Below are 18,503 nucleotides of genomic sequence, written 5' to 3' on the forward strand. Positions count from 1 at the left end.
AATGCCACTTAGCAACGTTCCACAAAACTGCACTTCACACCATGCCTCATAATACCATGCCTCATAATACAACTCAATCCATAAAGCAGTGCGACCCCCTCCCGGGAGACCTATTGTCTCCGGGATGGGGTCCCTGCTGGAGCCCCTCTCCGAATTCTGCGACCTCTATTTTAAGCCAATGGTCCAAAAACTACCGACCTACCTAAGAGACACACTAGATGTTCTGAATTTGTTGAAAGAGATGCCGTTCAACCCGGACGAGGAATTCTTGATAGGGCTTGACATAGAAGCCCTATGCACTAATATACCGCAACGGGAAACCCTCAGGGTTTTGGAAACGTTACTTTTTGAGGGGGAGTGGCCCTACGAAACACCACAGACCTTCATCCTACATCTGTCCGAAATAGCCTTAACCAGGAATTTTTTCGAATTTGAGGGGTCTTTGTACCTCCAAACACATGGGACCTCAATGGGGAGTGTGTTTGCCCCCAGTCTAGCAGGGCTATATGTGGGGGCCTTTGAAAAAATGACAATCCTGGATACCAACGGTCCATGGGCAAACAATCTGCGATTGTGGCGTCGTTACATCGACGACGTCTTAGTGATTTGGAGGGGCGAGAGAACATCTGTCGACCGCTTTTTGGAGTGGCTCAACGCTCAGAATCCATTCCTCCACTTCACTTCGACTATCACCAAAACCCATTTACCATTCTTGGACCTAGTGATCGAATCCACCAACGGTACCCTGAAGACCAAGGTTTTCCACAAACCAACAGATAAGAATTCCCTAATGGCTTTTGGGAGCTTCCATCCACGCTCCTTACGGGAGAATCTACCAGTGGGTCAATTCTTCCGTATCCGCCGGAATTGTTCAGACAGGGAGGATTTTGTGGCGGAATCGGAGGCCTTGACAGAGAAACTATATCAGAGGGGCTACCCGTTGAGAGTGATCAAGAAGGCAAAGAAAAGGGCCCTCAATGCTAATCGGGAATCACTACTCACTAAAACTGTTAGACCGGAAATGAAAAAGCCAGTGTTTGTGTCCACTTTCAACACGGCATCACATCAAATAAAACGCCTGGTCCTACAGAAATGGAAAATTCTCAACACAGGAGGTATGAATATGGAAAGACCCCTCTTTTCCTTCAGACGCAGCCAGAACCTGAAGGACCTCTTAATACACACTAGACCCAGGGATCTGGGAGGAGTAAGGGAGACTAACACACTAACTGGCTTACCTAAACTGACTGGTCACACTAGATGCGGTTCATGCAGCGTCTGCCATCTTACATGCAACTCTAAAACTCTTGACCTCGGCCTTCGTACTCCCTGGGAACAGAGATCTCACACCAACTCTAATTCCCAGGGAGTAATATACCTGATAACATGCCCCTGCCAAAAAATTTATGTGGGGATGACGAGTAGAAAAGTGCGCGTGAGAATCACAGAACATCGAAGCACGATTAGGTGTGGAAAGACTAACACAAGACTCACAGCCCACTTTAAAGAAAAAAGACATGGTATAGATGACCTAAAGTGGACCGTCATTGAGAAAATCCAATTAGGTAGACACCAAGCTGATGAACAAAGCCTCTTGCTCCGGCGGGAGAAGAGATGGGTGTACCGGTTGAAGAGCCATGTGGTGGGACTAAATGATGATATTCCGGGGCAGGCATTGAGCAGATAGTGAAGTGCTATGGAGTAAAGAGATAGGTTCACATTGATCACCCTGTAAATTCCATAGAGGTCTATGAGGAGCCACTATTGGTATTTGTATGACTCCATGAGCTATTACCATCTGCACTTCATTTCCCCTCCCGGATGACCTCCTAGGAGATGTGACATCTACCGTGAACATTTACTCTCGGGCTCCTAGGAGTTAGCGATGGCTTTGGGGAGAGACATCAACAACAATATTAATGGCCCACAGGGCTTCGAGTTCGCCCATAATGGAAGAGATCTAACTCTGACCTTGAGTATTATAGTCCGTATGACATAAAGCATATAGTACATCCATAATAACACCACGCATGGTATGGATTGAATGGTGTCGTGGTTTACCTTACCCCTGAAGGATTATTCTATTCAGATAGATTGCCTGATCCAGTTATCTTCTGAGGCTGGTGCTGACAGGGTTAACACATTCACCCCCCGCCCGGCCCCATTTTTCCTTTTTTCTTTTTCTCCCCTGCCTACCCCCTCCCCCCCTTTCCCCCTCCCCCTCCCCCACCCCCCCCCCCTTCCCCACCTCACCCCTATACATTAATATGACATCTAGGGGCACACTGCGATAGAATGCCATCCATTGTAACGGCATCTTCTAGAGTGGATGGCGATCACCACACTCATTGCGGCATCTTAGGGTCCTCGAACCAACTACGTGGGTCGTTATCCGCCCATGGAACTACATTTCCCATGAGGTGGAGAACGTGTGAGTACGTTGGCGCCCCACGTGACGACGCCGATGACGCGGTCACGTGGGACGCTCTAAACCGGTACTGACATTCTTTAAAAGTACGGAGAGACACAGCGCGTATCATCTGCGCGGTGACACGGTCTGCAGGTGAATAAACAGGGACTCGCCTACAGAACGGTAAGGAGAAGGCTTGAGGGGGCGAGCGCATAGAGCGCATTTGATGGCTGAGACCTGATGAAGGCACAACAATGCTAGACATAGTTTTAGCGTGTGTAAACAGAGTTGCACATCGGGAGATGGAGGCATCTGAGGTAACATCGTCTCCCTTATGCATTCCATTCCATTTCATTCCAGATTGTGTTCTTTGGCGTCCCTCCCACCGGACACCAGTTCGAGTTTGTTAATACTATGAACTCGGTAAGTGCACAAATACACGTACACTCGTTTGGAGTGGGGACACTAAGATAGGATGAGAAGTGGGTTGTAGTATAATGACGGCCCCATGAACATCGAAGGGGCTAGGTTTGAGATACGAATGACCACGCAAAATGTGAGGCAATGGACGTTTTTAAAGGGCTTGCACCCTGTATTCATCAGGTTAAATATGTGCAAGCGATTACACTTATTTGAGCAGGACTCATGGTATAATTTGTTACCGGGATTTTAGCTCACCATCAGATAAGGGGTTCCAATGAGTTTTGACTTTAAAGAGACATAATGAAAAGAGAATGATAGTAAGTACATGTGATCATTAAGAGTGTCTGTACTATCTTCTCTTTTATTACGACAGTGAATGTTCTCCCGCATTTGAGGGAACTGTCTCCACACACATCACGGGAGGGGTACGGATCTAGTGGACCTACCTCACCCCAGGGGTATCATCATCCGAAGTACGGAGAAACCCAGAGTGGCACTGAATGCGACGGTCCTGTAGAAGACCGGAGTGACTCGATGGGCACATACAGAGCGGTCGAAACATGTTGACTCTGGCAGTGGTAGGAGGGAAGCTTTGAGATTCCTAATTATCTCATTGAGGCTTTTTCCCATCCTTTTCCTTCTTTTTAATCCTGATAGGGGTGTCAAGAAAAGCTTAATAAAGGTTGTGTTCTGGTTGCCACCCTTAATCAGTTTTAATCACTTTTCCTAACTGCATCTTTCGTCGCACTTTTCAGTGGTGATCACTTGGTGCTAGCACGGCTTTCACCAAGATTTGTGTTATATGTTGTCTATGTCTCCTTGTCTTGACTATATGATTTGTTGAGAGAAGTTTATTATTTTTTCCCCCTCCCTTATGCTCCGCCCTGTGTGTGGCTACACCAGGGCGTATTGTAAGCATGCCCAATGATGAAGCATGTCACATACTTCGGTATGTGAGTGAGGGCAGTTTTTTCAAACAGAGCGATTTGCCCTATTGGGGCTGTCTCTGTTTGTTTAATCCGATTTGTTTTTGTTACCCACTCTATACACCCCCCTTGTGTGTACATTAGTGTTTCTTGGGGGTCTGGGGTGGTAGAGTATAAATTGACTTGACCCTCGCCCCTCTTTTGTGTTTAATACTGTTTCATTAATGACATTTCAGAAGCTCTGGATATTTTTTACCAGTTTATGTAGAAATGATGCATTAAAATGATCCAAACGTTCTTATGGAAGTACTGAACCTCCTCGGAGGGAGTCAGTCTCACTCTCTTCTTTTGCCTGCTTTGTCCAATATGGAGCAGAATTTCACCCTCTGCCGATGCCAAAATGCTCAAGATCCCCCTGGACTGCAGGGGAGGTCACACATTCATAAAAGGGCTTAAACCACTTAGGGATTGCAGTTGAGTCATATACAATCGACACATGAAGGTGCTGTAGTACATGAAGGGACAACGGGTGGACCTTAGCTACGATGAAGGGGTGCTACTGCTCTCTCTATACTCACAACATAATAGAGTTGCAATATTATAGTCCCAGACACCCTGTGACACTTTTCCCTCAGTCTGAAAAATAAAGCAATATGGGTTAATTCAAGTGTTTTTTTTCACTTTTTCTGTGTGTTCCTAGGTTTGACAATTAGAATAGGAAAGAGCGAAACAGATCAGACAGAGTGGAGGACGAATTAGCATAAAAAACAAGCACATCAAAGTATTTGGCACAGGAGTGAGGTTTGACAAAAGCAGATACAAAGTTTCCATTCACTAAGTTTTTTAGTGATAAAGTCGTGTCCTACATCTGACCTAGATGCACTGCTTAATTTGAGCCGGCACTCTGAACCGCCACATAATTCTCAACGCCAGCACAAAGGACAGTCCACCACATGGGGGTACTGTTTGTCTGAATTTGAGGTGAGCACAGCAAATGTGTTTAATTATTAAACATACATAACAATTAATAAAACCTGCCATCCAGGTCATTCTGATAGCTTTGGGGTGGAATAGTTAGAATTGTCACACTTGTGTGAACGAGCTGGTAGGGGAAATAGGTGGTGCATTGCACCAGCCTCTTGAGAAGGGCCCTAATACTTACTTTTTATTTTAACTTTTTTTTTTTTACAAATTATGCACTGCCTTGATGTGATATACTACTGAATTTTCAGAAGTGAGATACACTTATAATAATGTACTCCAATTCCTACCTATATTGACTGTAATCATCTGCAATGACCTAAGAGCAGCAGACACTTGAAATCATAGGATACACTTAACAGTACCTTTCCATTATATTTTATGTGTGTTTATGTTATTTCTTCTATATGCTGAACATGGAAAATTAAACCATGTGTTGATTATTAAATGTACTGTTAGATCCAGTGTGGGAGGTTTCATGGCAATAAAGGCACATACCATGCTCCAATAGAGACAAATCTAGCCATTTAGCATTAGTGTCCAGGGGGCACCATACAACTAAATCCCAAACTGGATTGTAAGTACTTCTCTTTCGCACCTGACTAACTCAGACTAGTAACACCAAGCAGTCCCAGACTTACCCAAGCCAGTGGTGAGGGCCAGACTCATAACTCAGCAAACAACAATTCATCAATAAGGCTACCTCCTAACCTCAGTTACCACTCGATACAGGTCAGCGACACACTCCAGTCATTACGCTTGAATCGAGTACTATATCGGTGTATATTATGGAGCAGGCTTTTGTGCACCACTACAAAGACAGCAAGTTGTTGCAAGATTTCTGAACTTGCACACAGAAACCGGCCAGACCAAAAACAAAGACACCATCCAAATTGAAGAACCCTTGATTGAACCCATTCAGAATTAGTAACACTTATTAATCTAGCCACACAAAGAGGGGAACCAGGAAGACAAATCCCGGCCTCATAGATAATCAAAATAAAACCATGATGTTAGGGCCTTAAATGTTTCAGAGCTTCCTGCTAAAATCAGAACTTTAATATCTCATAAGCTGTCCGCTGCAGTTCACAGTTAAAATAGATCGGTGCCTGGCTTGCCAAGAGTCCTGGACAAAACTCCACAACCGTACAATGGATCCACACTTGGATTGCAGAGCTGGGAGCAGCATGGCCTCACCTAGCTACCTTCTTACTACCTCCACTCCCGGAGAAGACACCAATGTGGTTCTTGCACTCCTCTGGGGCCAATTTAAGGTAGACACCAGCACTCTGTAGTCAGCAACCCTTCCTGCACAGCAGAGGGTCAGCCTCGAGGCTCTCTAGGAGTTGAGCTGATGAAATTCTTCCATGGAAGGCTCTCCTCTGTAGGATGGAGTCCAGCAATCCTCTTCCCAGTAGGTAGGGCATGTCTCCTCTCCAGACAGTCCAGCACCGCATTCAGAAAGAAACCTAACCAAGACTCAGGGTCAGATTACAGTATGGTAGGCAGGCCACCAGCCTGCTAGGTCAGAGAAGGGTATGGCCTCTGCTCTCTTTGCAGAAGACTGCCCAGATATTTAGATGGTGCAGTGGTTGCTGTGAAAACAGATTAACTTTATGGGAGCTGAAGAATTTACTTTTTGTTTTTCAGGTATACGTTCCCAAAGCAGGAGTTCTTCTCAAAAAACAAAAACTCTATGATGCCTAAATGCAGGGAGTTTTTTTCTCCTCATAAAGGGACAATGGAGCAATGTTCCTGTCCGCGACTGCTATGACTCACAGGGGTTGCATACAGGCAAATGTTGTGGGAGCGCCTAATAAAGCTGCATGACAGCAGTATGACCTGGCAGTCCTGTGGCAGAGAGGCCAGCAGGACAAAGGATTATTCCAATAGAGGCAGTCACAGTTCTGCAGTATTAATCAAGCACTTCCCCTTGCTCTAAAAAGAGCTGGGTTACCACAATGTATGATGTGGGAGGAACACCAATTTATGGTCCACTAAACTCAGAATTTCCCTCTAAGTCCCTAATCTCCAGTCTGCTAAATGGAGGTCAGAAATTAGCAGATTCAGGTGCTGGGTCAAAGCCATTGCTCAATGGTACTGTGTTATAGCCCTGCCCTTGAGCTTAAATGATCCTGGAACAAGGTATGTTCAGGCTGGTCAGTATTTATCCCCAGAGTCCAACAATCAGCTCTTCTATGCAGTTTGAAAATGAGGAGAGTTCTCCAAATGCTGCTTGATCTCAGGCGCCTTTCCTGAGCTCGTTTCTGCAAGCACTGATATAGATGTTTATTCAACCCTAAAATCCAGGTCAAATAATTTGTGACACAGATGAGGAAAGAAGATGGGACAGAGCTAGGATTGTTCTGGGGCTCTGGAGGAAAACAACATATTGTCACTGAACACTCTGTCAATAAAAGGACACTGGGGAAGGGAAGGGAAGGGATGTCAAAGATGCAGGTTTCCCAGTTAACAAAGGTCTGGGCATCTTTACACAAAAGCCAAAAATTGTCCACCATCAAAGGTTGCTGGGACAAAATGGGTTCCATTTCATATCATGTTTGCCATGCACCCCGATCCTCACATTCCTACACATGAACCATGCAGATAGAAATATTATCCTTCTCACCTATGAACCACATGGATGAAAATAAAAATAGAATGGCAAAGTGTTTGAGACAGGTAAAGCTAAAACTATTGTCAGCCCCACAAAGTCAATGTAGACACCCTAGTATCCACTTTCCTAAAGAGGGGTCTCTTAGTGTGCCCACTTCCACAACACCACTCTAGAGTCCCAATCCTATCCATGTAAAAGGCAAGGTCTGTAGTGAGCACCCCTGGAGAAATGACATAGGGCAGGAGAACATGCAGTCCAGAGCTACAAAGGGCTTTCCTTCCCAACCCAATAAGGTCTGTTCATCATTGCAAGCAAGCCTGCTTTGAACATTCACCGGCATCAGACACCGGCTCTTACCTTCAGCATGTCCACATCTTCTTGCTGAAACTTATCCTCTAAATCTGTGATGAGGCCCTTGTGGGTAGATTGTGATATCTCCAGTTCATTCAGGTTCTCTTGCGTCTTCTTCATATTCTGCTCATGTTCCTTTTTCAGTTTGTTGAGAAGTTGTTGCTTCTCTTTGTCCAGAAACTCCTTCAGCAGCTCAAATGTACTAATGATCTTCTCCGTCTGGTTCTTGTAGTTTTCCTTGATGGAAACAATTTTAACAATTAAACAAAGGACATATATTTACATATTAATATTATGCTACAGCAACATGCTATTATATTTCTTTTGTCATATTTAGTATGTAACACTGATCTATACCCACAATTATAGACCTTTTTTAAGATGTAATGAATTATATGTCAAATTAGTGTTCCCTTCTACAGTACTTGACTCCACTAAATGAGACACCATGCCACTACACTATATAAAACTTTATTACACTGTACGATATGCTACAACACTCTGCTCCACTTGATTCCAATCTGCAATACTCGGCTCTACAACAGCAGCATTTACAACACTCTCCTTCACTATACTGTGCTATACTCCACATGACAACTCTCCACTTTTGACTCTGTACTCTATGATTGAAAACACTTTTCTTTTAACATTGAAATTCAATAGCAAAACCAAAGGTTAACGCTTGGTTAGAGTTAGAAAAATGGATTTTTCCTATACAAACCAAGTTTAAACTACACAAAATTGAAACATTCTGAAGTTATAATTATAACGTTGATTTACAATTTATCCACCACCTTTAAATAATTATAAGTAGCTTACCTTATTACACATTCATTTCAGCTCAACAACCACACAACAATAACAATAACATGCCACTCTACCAAGCACTGATTTGTGAGAAATAATGTAGTTTGAGAAGTTATAAGTGTTGTCATGAATGCTATGATTTCACATGCTGGAAGTGACCTACTATGCAAGGGTACAAACAGTGCATAGAAAAGGCAGGAGTTATAGCTAATGTAGTCTCACACACAGAAAGACATGTATACAATACCTCACACACATAATCAACCACACATCCTCACACACATACATATACACACATACATCCAAACTATGACACACACACACAAATACATTTATCACACACCCAGATACTCACAGAGACAATCCCTCACAACCATACACACTAATACACTTTTACAATCTCACAATCTCACACACATATATAAAACCCACATACACTCAGATACGCAACCCCCTGTAGTGTAGTTCCTATATTCCCAATAGGCTCTTCACATTGGAATATTATATCCTATAGATATAACGTAAGACTTAGGTCAATAGGTCTATATCAAATATACTAAACTTAATAGTGAGTGCCAGCTAGCTCAGAGGTCACTAGAAACTTTCTCGAATACACAAGAAGGGATTAGTTTCTGACAACCGCATAAACATGACAACTTTGTTTCCCCAAGAATAAGAACATATCTTCAGAGTCATGGAAACAATAGATAACAATCGTACATGCTTCGTTTCTACAGAGTTGCAGAGAAATAGTGAGACGGGCATTTTCAATAAAAGCGTTTATTGAACAGTCTTCTCTCTCATGCAAGAGAGGTGAACTGCTACAATTGTTAGACAGAATGCAAAGGATAATGCTTACAACGTGAATAGTATTATAAAATAATACTGTAATGGCATTGTATGGTTTCTAAGCCATATAAAAATACATACATAAATAACACATGCTAAAATACTCAACGGGTGCTTCTAGAATACGCCTACCCCAATGTACCTAACCTAGGTCTAGTACGAGGGAAGAAGTAAGTATGGTCTTTAGCATAGGTTTAGTTTTTGCCAAGAACTGTCAAAGGTTTGTCTAGGTTCTAATAAGCTCCATACCTTTAGAATGAAGGAGGTTTGGTATCTCTGTCTTGGAACTCGATTTCCCAACACCCTGCAAGGGGAGTCAGAAACACTGAAGATGGAATCTCGGCAGAGAAGGACAGCTTCCTGATCAGTGCGTCGGCTGGAGAGTCGGCTTCCTTCGACACGTAGCGAGCTGCGTTGGGCAAGTAGTTCGTCGAACTGCACCGAACCACACCGTGCTTTGCCATAGCAAGTGAAGGTATATTTATACCTTGAAGTTGTTTAGGAATGCCATGTTTGACGTAAAGTCAGGCATATGAACATTATGAATGAAACCCTAAGGAATAGATGTTCATTGTAAAGTATCTTAGTTCTTGGAGAAATCAATATTCAAGCAAGTGTAAGTCCCTAACGGCTTAAGAGGTTGGTTTTCCAAGAAATCGTTGTGACGTAGATGAACGGATGGAAGTAGCCTTGCCTGTATTTGGACTGCATGGGCTATTTCCAAATAAGGGCTTTATTTCTATGCCTATATTAGGGAAACATTTTTCGTACCTATATAAGGGCATGAATCGGGAAAATTCATTTGGAATCTAAAACACCATACAACACCCACTCCACTTTCTTATGTACGACTTCTACTAAATACTAAGTTCTAAACATATATAAGCGAATCTAACAGCTATCTATACAACAAGTGTTTAAACCCCATCCAAAATACATACAAATGCATGGATACTGGTTGTACACAAACAAGCAATGGTGCTGTAAGCATTCCAGCAATATTTCATTCAAAGAATATAGTTGACATTTGAAAAATGCTATCTGAATGAATCAAGAAAATACATTTTATGAAATGGCTCGTAAATACAGAAAAGAAAAGGTACCAAAAACATTTCATGTCAGAATACATATACCTGTTGGTATGAAGACAAGGTCAAATATTGTCTCTGGAAGTTTTTCAAAGAATTCTAGTTCTCTATGAATAGTTCTACTTTAAGCAGATTCCTTTGTGTCAAAAACGAAAAATACAAATTTAGAAAAATTAATAATCATAGAAAAAAAAATCCCAAAGTTAGAACTTTGTTTTGAAAAAAGGAAGGTCGAATTCAGAGTCTCTCAGAACACTGTGTGCCAAATCAAAAGTCAGTGTTTGTGGTAAGAGAAAACATCAAATCTTCTAAGCTGTAAAAAATGTGTCTACCATTGTAGGTGAAAGTTGGATTACCTCGTTAAGAAGATCAACTGCACATAGATGTGAACCATTGCCGTCAGCAATGGTCACATTAGCAATGTTCGAATCAGAAGGTACCTGTGTGCCCATCTTCTCTCGTACCTCAACGGTATACACCCGTTACGACGCAACTTTTACTCCGCACTACCATTACAACGCGGGCATTACAACGCATGGCATTACAACGCATTGCGCTGGGGGGCGCTCTAGGATAAGAGGTAAGTTTAATTTACTATCCAACACCTTCCCTAGGGTCCACGGGGACTGGAGTTAGAATAGTAAATTATACTTACCACTATCCAGCACCCCAAAGCGCTATGCGTTGTAACGGTATTCGTTGTAAATACCGCGTTGTAATGGTACGCGGAGTAAAAGTATGCGTTGTAACGTCATACATCCACCTCAACAGTAGCATTTTGCTTCTGTGAGATCTCAGTGAATGCTGTCATCAGAATTGGTAGCAGCTGGGGACAATACAATGCATGGGCCGTTACTGGTTCAAGCAAAGTATCAACATCCGTTGGCACGACTGATGGGAGTGTGAGACATGTGTCTAACACGCATTCTTCTACGCATAGCAGGCAGCGTAGAACAGGTAAGATGCAATCTTGCCAAATTGGTCTGAATGACAGAAACCATGTGGTATTTAATTCTCTTAGACTAGGTACTCCCAAAATTTGGACGATGCGCTCATGACACTTCATCGCTAGTAGAGTTGTCTCCGTGGAGAACTGGGTGACATTGGTGAATTGGCTTGCTATATTGCAGTAGTAGGAGCAAGAATAGTATCCCTGGAGCGAGTCCCAAAGGAAGAGGCAATCCGCGAAACACTGAGTGCACGAAGTTTGGAAATATTCCTAGGACTGCTTCAAAAGGTGCTAACAGTCCAGAAAATACGGTCTTAAATACATGTACAATACTACTTGTATCAGACATGTTTAAGATAAGATTTAACATTTCTGAGAAATGTGGGGGTGTGGCTTGGTGCTCGGCAAGATGGCCGCACTCTAGTGTTGCTCTGCCGGCCGCCGACTACATCCTGCATTTATCCTGCCTCTACCTAGCCATCCATTAAATTAATCCCTGGGACCGGATTGCTGTGTACCTGGTTGAGCCGTCAATGTGTTTTGGGCCGATTTAGACGCGCTGCAGGAAGATCGGTAACATGTGACGCGATCCGGAGCTGCAGTAATGGCTGCGGTGTGAGACGGAGGAATCATATGCTGAGAATCATAGCGATGTGTGTGTGCACTGTTGGAGCAGTTGGTGCAGACCGGAGCGCAGCTTGAACCGTGTTGAATGACGAGACGCCACCAGGAGGGTTGTGAGTCCGAGAGAGCACATGAAGGCTGCTGCTGAAGGTGAGCGGAGGGCCTGCAACAGTGGAGCATGGACGTCGCACCACACAAGAGGCCGGCTTCGGAGCGGAGAATGGGCTGTGAGAGGGCTGCTTAACTGGGAATCGTGTTGGAGGCGGAGCCCCCCTGCCTAGACACAGTGCCGATCTATTGGCCCCCCTAACATGATGGTTGCCTGTTCACCCGATGTGCGAACTGGGGAGAAACTAGCTGATTGCACCCGGGTGGATTGACTGGCATAGACGCGCTGGGGAACCCCCAGAGGTGCAGCGACACAAGACTGGATTTCATGGCGGCTGGAGAAGCTTGACATTTACTGCATCAAGCTTCTTGTTTTGGGGGTGCATCCTGTGAACGCAAGGGGTTCCTTGGCCTTCACATTCCAAGAACCACGTGGCTGTGCCCCCTCCCCCATCCTGCCGCACTATGCTTGGATATGCTCACTGAGGTGTATGCTGGCCGCACCACTGATAGGAATCCAGTCGGAGAGAGGCCTTAATATCTGGCGTCATCAGGAAATACTCGATCAACGTAGTGCCCTTCACTGTCTTACAGGGTTACTTTTGTACCCAGTGTCTATCCACGATTGCTGCTCAGGTGCAGGTGGTGAGAATAATGTTTCTCACGTTCTAGCTACACTATTCGGACTACCATAACATGAAATGGTAGTGATGGTCTAGACAAGTTGCACATCAAATTCTCCCAAAAGTACAAAAATGGTATGTTCCCAAGTTAGGGTTATGTCAATGTTACGGTGCCACTCAAGGTAAAGGGGGCATCCCACTACCAATCATGTCGAATCAACAGGAAAGAATACCTGTTGTTGAATATCTTACAAAAATAGGTTATACCTCAGCACTCTAGGATTTGTATTTATGCAGTTTGGCAATTAAATTAATACATATACATCTGATGGCCAAAATAGTCATTCAACAAAAGTTTTGCTCGGACATGAAGGATCCGTTGTTCTCATTACTCCAAAGAGACAGAAGAAAACATCATAAGATTCAAAACACTTTTCTTGTTCTATTTAATTTTTGTTTCAATTTCGAAATTCTATGGGATATCAAAGAACTCTGGGCATTCCGCTCCAAGAGATCCAACAGACAGCACATAGGATGTTTTAGAAATGCAAGTGGTTCATCAAACACGAAATTCACATTAAAATGCACAGTTTGCTAAACATTGTAGCACTACAGAGAAACAAACAGTAACAGCCATGTTGGGGGTCCTAGTCCTCAGGCCTTCCAGGTTGTGATGTTCAAAGAACAGCAGATGACAGCCGACACGTGTTTCGTTACATGTAATGTAACTTTCTCAAGGTTCACTCCTATATAAAATGTTTTGAATCTTATGATGTTTTCTTCTGTCTCTTTGGAGTAATGTCCGAGCAAAACCTTTGTTGAATGACTATTTTGGCCATCAGATGTATATGTATTAATTTAATTGCCAAACTGCATAAATACTATTCGGACTACGCAGGGAAAGTTTCTGAGGCTGCTCATACCTTAAAGATATGTGTGGAATTGTTTTCTCTCATTGGACTGTGTTTTCCCAGGCTGGGAGTGACATGGGGAAACCCGAAAAAAACAACCTCGCCTCACATTTGAAATACGCTAGGGCGGCAAGTCTGCGCAAAACGCGCCCTTGGACTCGCAGCTTGAGTCATCATCACAGGCCACCACGGCCCTTGAGAAATCGCTAACCGCCATTCAAGCAAGTCTTCAGGCCATAGATGGAAAAAATGAGGCCCTCAATGGTAGGATGGATCACTTTTCCGCAAAACTAGATAAGCAGGCAGCGCGAATTGGAGAAGCGAAATAGCGCATCACAGACGCTGAATATGGATTACAGCAGGTAGCCGCGAAAACATCAGACATTACGAAACTCTTAGCTGTCATCCAAGCGAAAAATTAGGACATAGAAGCGCGTTCCAGGCGCAACTATATTCGCGTTTTGGGCCTTCCTGAATCCACAAATGTGGGGTGCTTGGAAGACTACATGGAGATGCTGTTAGAGGACATCTGCAGCAAGGATGACATATCACCCCTATTTGTTGTGGAGCGGGCTCATAGATCCTTGGCAGCGCGCCCTCCACCGGGTGCTCCCCCGAGCCCAATAATTGCTAGGCTGCTTAATTTCAGAGACAGAGATACAGTGCTGCACATTACGCATCAAAAAGGTTCGATAACTCACCAGGGCAATGCTTTGTCGTTTTACCCGGATTTCACAACCACCGTGCAAGCTGCTCGGAAAGAATTTCAAAATGTCAAGAAAGTGCTGATGAAAGAACAGATTCCTTATGCCATGCTCTATCCGGAAAGGTTGTGGATTGGGGAAGCGGATAGCAGTGAGATTTTTACGAACCCCAAACAAGCGATGGAGCACGCTAAATCTCTACAGCGTCAGCGGAACTCCCCGGTCCGCACATCGGATGTCGATCACTGAACAGTAAGAGGGCTTGAGCCCTGGAACTATGTTGTACATATCTGACCTGTCGAGTTCCCAGCGGCGCTTTGATGTTGTTTTGAATGACTTTTCTACCAGAGACACAGTTTTTGTATGCTTGAACAAATGATATGTTACGAACCATAAGCCTTTTGTCCTGCAGGCAAAAGACGGCCAAACTTGTGTGGTTAATGTTGCTGGGTGGAGAAATAATGTAGGTTTGAGAAGCCAAAGGTTGCTCTACTGTACTTTGCTTATGCATATTTCTAATGGGGCCCGAGCCTCACAAGTAAGGTCCGATACTAGGTTTTGTTTACTAGGTGACTGAAGGATTGGCCGTGGTGATGGGATGAGGTAACACATTGGCGGCCCCCTCCTTACTAGATCTAGGAGTGGCTTTCGGCGCTACAACCCCCATTGGGTGTTCCCCACCATATAAATTGTTTCATGTTGTTTTTGTTAGGTTGGGAGTTACATGGGGGGGTCAGGCCTTTGGCAATTTAGGGATGCTGAAGTGGGTGGAGGGAGGGAGGGTATGTTCCTTTTTTCTCATCGAAGGTAGTGTGATTGGAGATACAATAACACCTACGAATTGTGTTGTTATATGTACATGTGCTCTGGAATGGTCAGCTATTATTATGGTGCAGCTTACCACTATACATGAAGGGAGAGACTTATAAATGTATTACTTGGAATGTCCGCAGTTTGAATACACCTAAGAAGACCAGGCAAGTGTTGGCACAGCTGGATAGACATAATGTAAAGATTGCCCTATTGCAGGAGACTCACCTTAGTAAACATACGGAGGGCAAGGTGGTGTGCAGATGGGCAGCATACCGGCTGGCCTCATCGTATTCCATCTATGCGAGGGGGGTCCTTATTCTCTTTGTTAGAGATGAGATTTCTGGTTGGCTGAGGCTTGCGCCAAAGCCAGGCAGAAACCACCTTTCTAAGTCAGGGCAAGGAAGTCACCCACCAAGAGAAACCATGCTCACCCTCTTGGTAGCTTGGCATGTGCAGTCAGGCTTATCTCAGAGGCGATGTGAAAAGCATTTGCGCACGCACCCACCAGCAACAACATCCAAGGCCCCCCACAAAAGGAACTCCACACAAGGTATATGTAAAAATAGCCTTTGTATTACAAAACACATTAGATAGAAACACTCACTTTACAATGTGCCAACAGGCACGGACAGATTTTACAGGGGATTATGTATAGGACAGGGCCACAGGGACCACTGTCAGGAATATGCACTTGTAGAACATAGAATAATAATCACTGTAGGAAAAAATGAAACAGGGCACACAACCAGTAACTACTGGTAACAGGTAAGTACCACCTACGCAACCCTAACCACCTTAGGAGAATATTACGCAGGAAACCAGGACCTCCCTAGCAACACCTGTACTAGGAGGAACAACCACCTAAGTATCACAATACATTTAGGGGAATAAGCATGAACATATTACACATGATGCTTCACAACATTCAGAGATGTAGGGAAGGAAAACACATGATGCATAAACATACATTCAGCGGTGTAAGAACAAGGCACATGACGCATCAAAACACATTCAGAGGTGCAGGGAAGGAAAATTCGAAGAAATTACGTAAGCCACAACCTGTGGCTGTCCCAAATGTCAGGGGCCTAAACGGAGCAGCTGCCCACTAAGTGCTGGGCAGCTGTGGAGATGATGTGGCCAACACTGGAGCCTCGCAGGCTCTGGCCAAAGCACTCGTGTCCCCCAAGAGCCTCTCGGGCTCAAACAATGATGCACTCAGGAGCCTCTCAGGGCTCGTTAAACAAATGTGGCCTTCGTTGGAGTACCTCGTGGACTCGACATAAACAAAATGAGCTAAGAGCCTCCCGTGGTCTCTAAATAACAAAATGCCCCCGAGCCTTGCAGGCTCCAAATATCCAAATGCCCCTGGAGCCTCGCTGGGCTCTTTAACAATACGGCCTGTCGTTGGAGTCCCTCCCTGGGGGACTCGAACTCAAGTGAGGCCCCACGGGCCTCTCAACACTACGGACCTCGCGCTGGCGGGGGGGCGGCACGGCAATGTGCCCCGACACCCCCCCTCTCCCGCAAAGCACTCACCGGGTCTCGCGGCGGCTGTCTGGAGAGCTCCCGCTCCTCGGGACTCTATGGTGTTGCGGCCTCCTTTCGCTCTCCGGGGCTCTCCCTCACTCTAGGAAGCCCCGGGGGGTTTGACAGCGGCTTCACTTGGGCAATGCAGGAGAGCGGAGTAGGCTCCCGCCGCTTCCTGCTTCTTCTCGCTTCGCGGCGGGGGCGGGACTTCCGGAACTCCTCGGGCCGGCAGCCAATCCCAGCGTGGCCCGGGGAGGACGTCACGAGGGGTCCCGGGCCAGCGGCGGTGAACTCGGTGTTACAACGAGGGGTAGGCTCCCTGAAATTAACCCTTACAGCGGGGTATGTGCCACCGTTAGGCAAAAAAAGGAAATAGCGGCAAGGTCCCTGGCGGGGTGGGCACCTGCCAGGGGCCAAAATAATGGCAAATAAGCGAGGTGGGCACTCGCGCCAAAAATGGGCCCAGGGGGGGATCCCCACGCCGGGGAATCACTCGGATAAAAGGGCAGCATCGCGCTGCTCAGCCCCGGCTCTCCCTCGCTGGGGGATAGAAAACAAAGAACAGCGCTCACGGGGCGCCAGGGGCAGCCAAATCCCTAGGGCAAGGGCCAAGGCACAGCTAAAAGGTCCTGGAGGTCAGGGCCAGCACACAGGGCACTCCAGCAAGGAGACAGCCCCCACGGCGGTCCCTCCTGGGCCCCACCATCAGCAAGGCCCCTCTGTCAGGGTTCAGGACGTAGAGGGGTCCTCCAGGCATCCAGGGGCTGGGCAGGGCCCAGGGAGGCAAGCCTGCCCCTGGGCCCCAGCAGCAGCATGCCCCTAGTTGATTCCAGTCAGAAACAAGAACATTTTACAAGAGGTCACAGCCTCTTTTTATACACAAAAATGCCTTTGTTTAAAGGAGCAGGGTGGGGGCAAAACCAGGCGCAGCTGGTTTGGGAGCACTCTTGATGGACTCAGCCCCTCTCACTATTCACTGGCCAAGCTAGGGTCATTAGACGCACCACAGGGGGCGGAGTCAGCATTGTGTGGGGAAAGCCCAGTCCTATTCAGGTCCCAGGTGTACTCCTTCCTCACATCACTCATGCTAATCTCAACACTCACCACCGGGGCAGACCCATCATGACTCATGGAGCCAGGCTCACCAGTCAGCTCCAGCCAATCACAAGCCAGACACAAATTACACAAACATGCCAACTTCTAGAAGTAGCACTTCCACACTAGACACATTCACGCCGCACACATCATTGCGCAGCATTCAATCTCACGAGTTCGCACACCCCATGCATCAGGAACTACCCATGCATTCCTATGAGAGGCCACGCCAACCTCACCACACGCACCCACTTTACCCTGGGACACAGTGGTAAAGTGCGCAGAAGCCAAAAATCATTATCACCAGGTCACCATTAAAAAGCAAAAAGTTCAGGGGTGAACCTGCCAGAAGGGCCAAGTCCAACACTCTTCAAAAGGGGAGTGCCGTTTACGACTATACAGATCAGCGTAGACACGGAGGGCCTCTGGGCTATGGTGCTGGGCAAACTGGGGAAGGTGCTGGTGACAATTATAAATATGAATGGTCCTGTGGTGGATGACACAACGCCTTTTTTGCAAATGTTTAATGTCTTACACACTTGGCCGGAAGCTGCACTCATGTGGGGGGAGATCTCATTCTCAACACACACCTCAATCCACAAGTGGATAAATCCAAACCAGCTGGTGCACTGACGATTAAAGTTGCACAGTGCATAAGGGATGGCATGCTGGTGATGGGTCTGGTGGATGCCTGGCA

The 18,503-nt window shown here is 45.6% G+C and overlaps 1 protein-coding gene across 1 annotated transcript in view; it reads right to left on the bottom strand.

Annotated features, from left to right (window-relative positions):
* LOC144754108 (E3 ubiquitin-protein ligase TRIM39-like) overlaps window positions 1–18,503 on the bottom strand; it is a 416,694-nt gene that overhangs the window by 189,351 nt on the left and 208,840 nt on the right. Inside the window, exon 3 of the mRNA XM_078641673.1 lies at window positions 7,715–7,945. Within this exon, the coding sequence (XP_078497799.1) occupies window positions 7,715–7,945 (231 nt within the window). The remainder of the gene's footprint in view (window positions 1–7,714; window positions 7,946–18,503) is intronic.

The sequence above is a fragment of the Lissotriton helveticus genome, chromosome 5_1, assembly GCF_964261635.1.
Source record: "Lissotriton helveticus chromosome 5_1, aLisHel1.1, whole genome shotgun sequence".
Taxonomy (NCBI): Eukaryota; Metazoa; Chordata; class Amphibia; order Caudata; family Salamandridae; genus Lissotriton; species Lissotriton helveticus.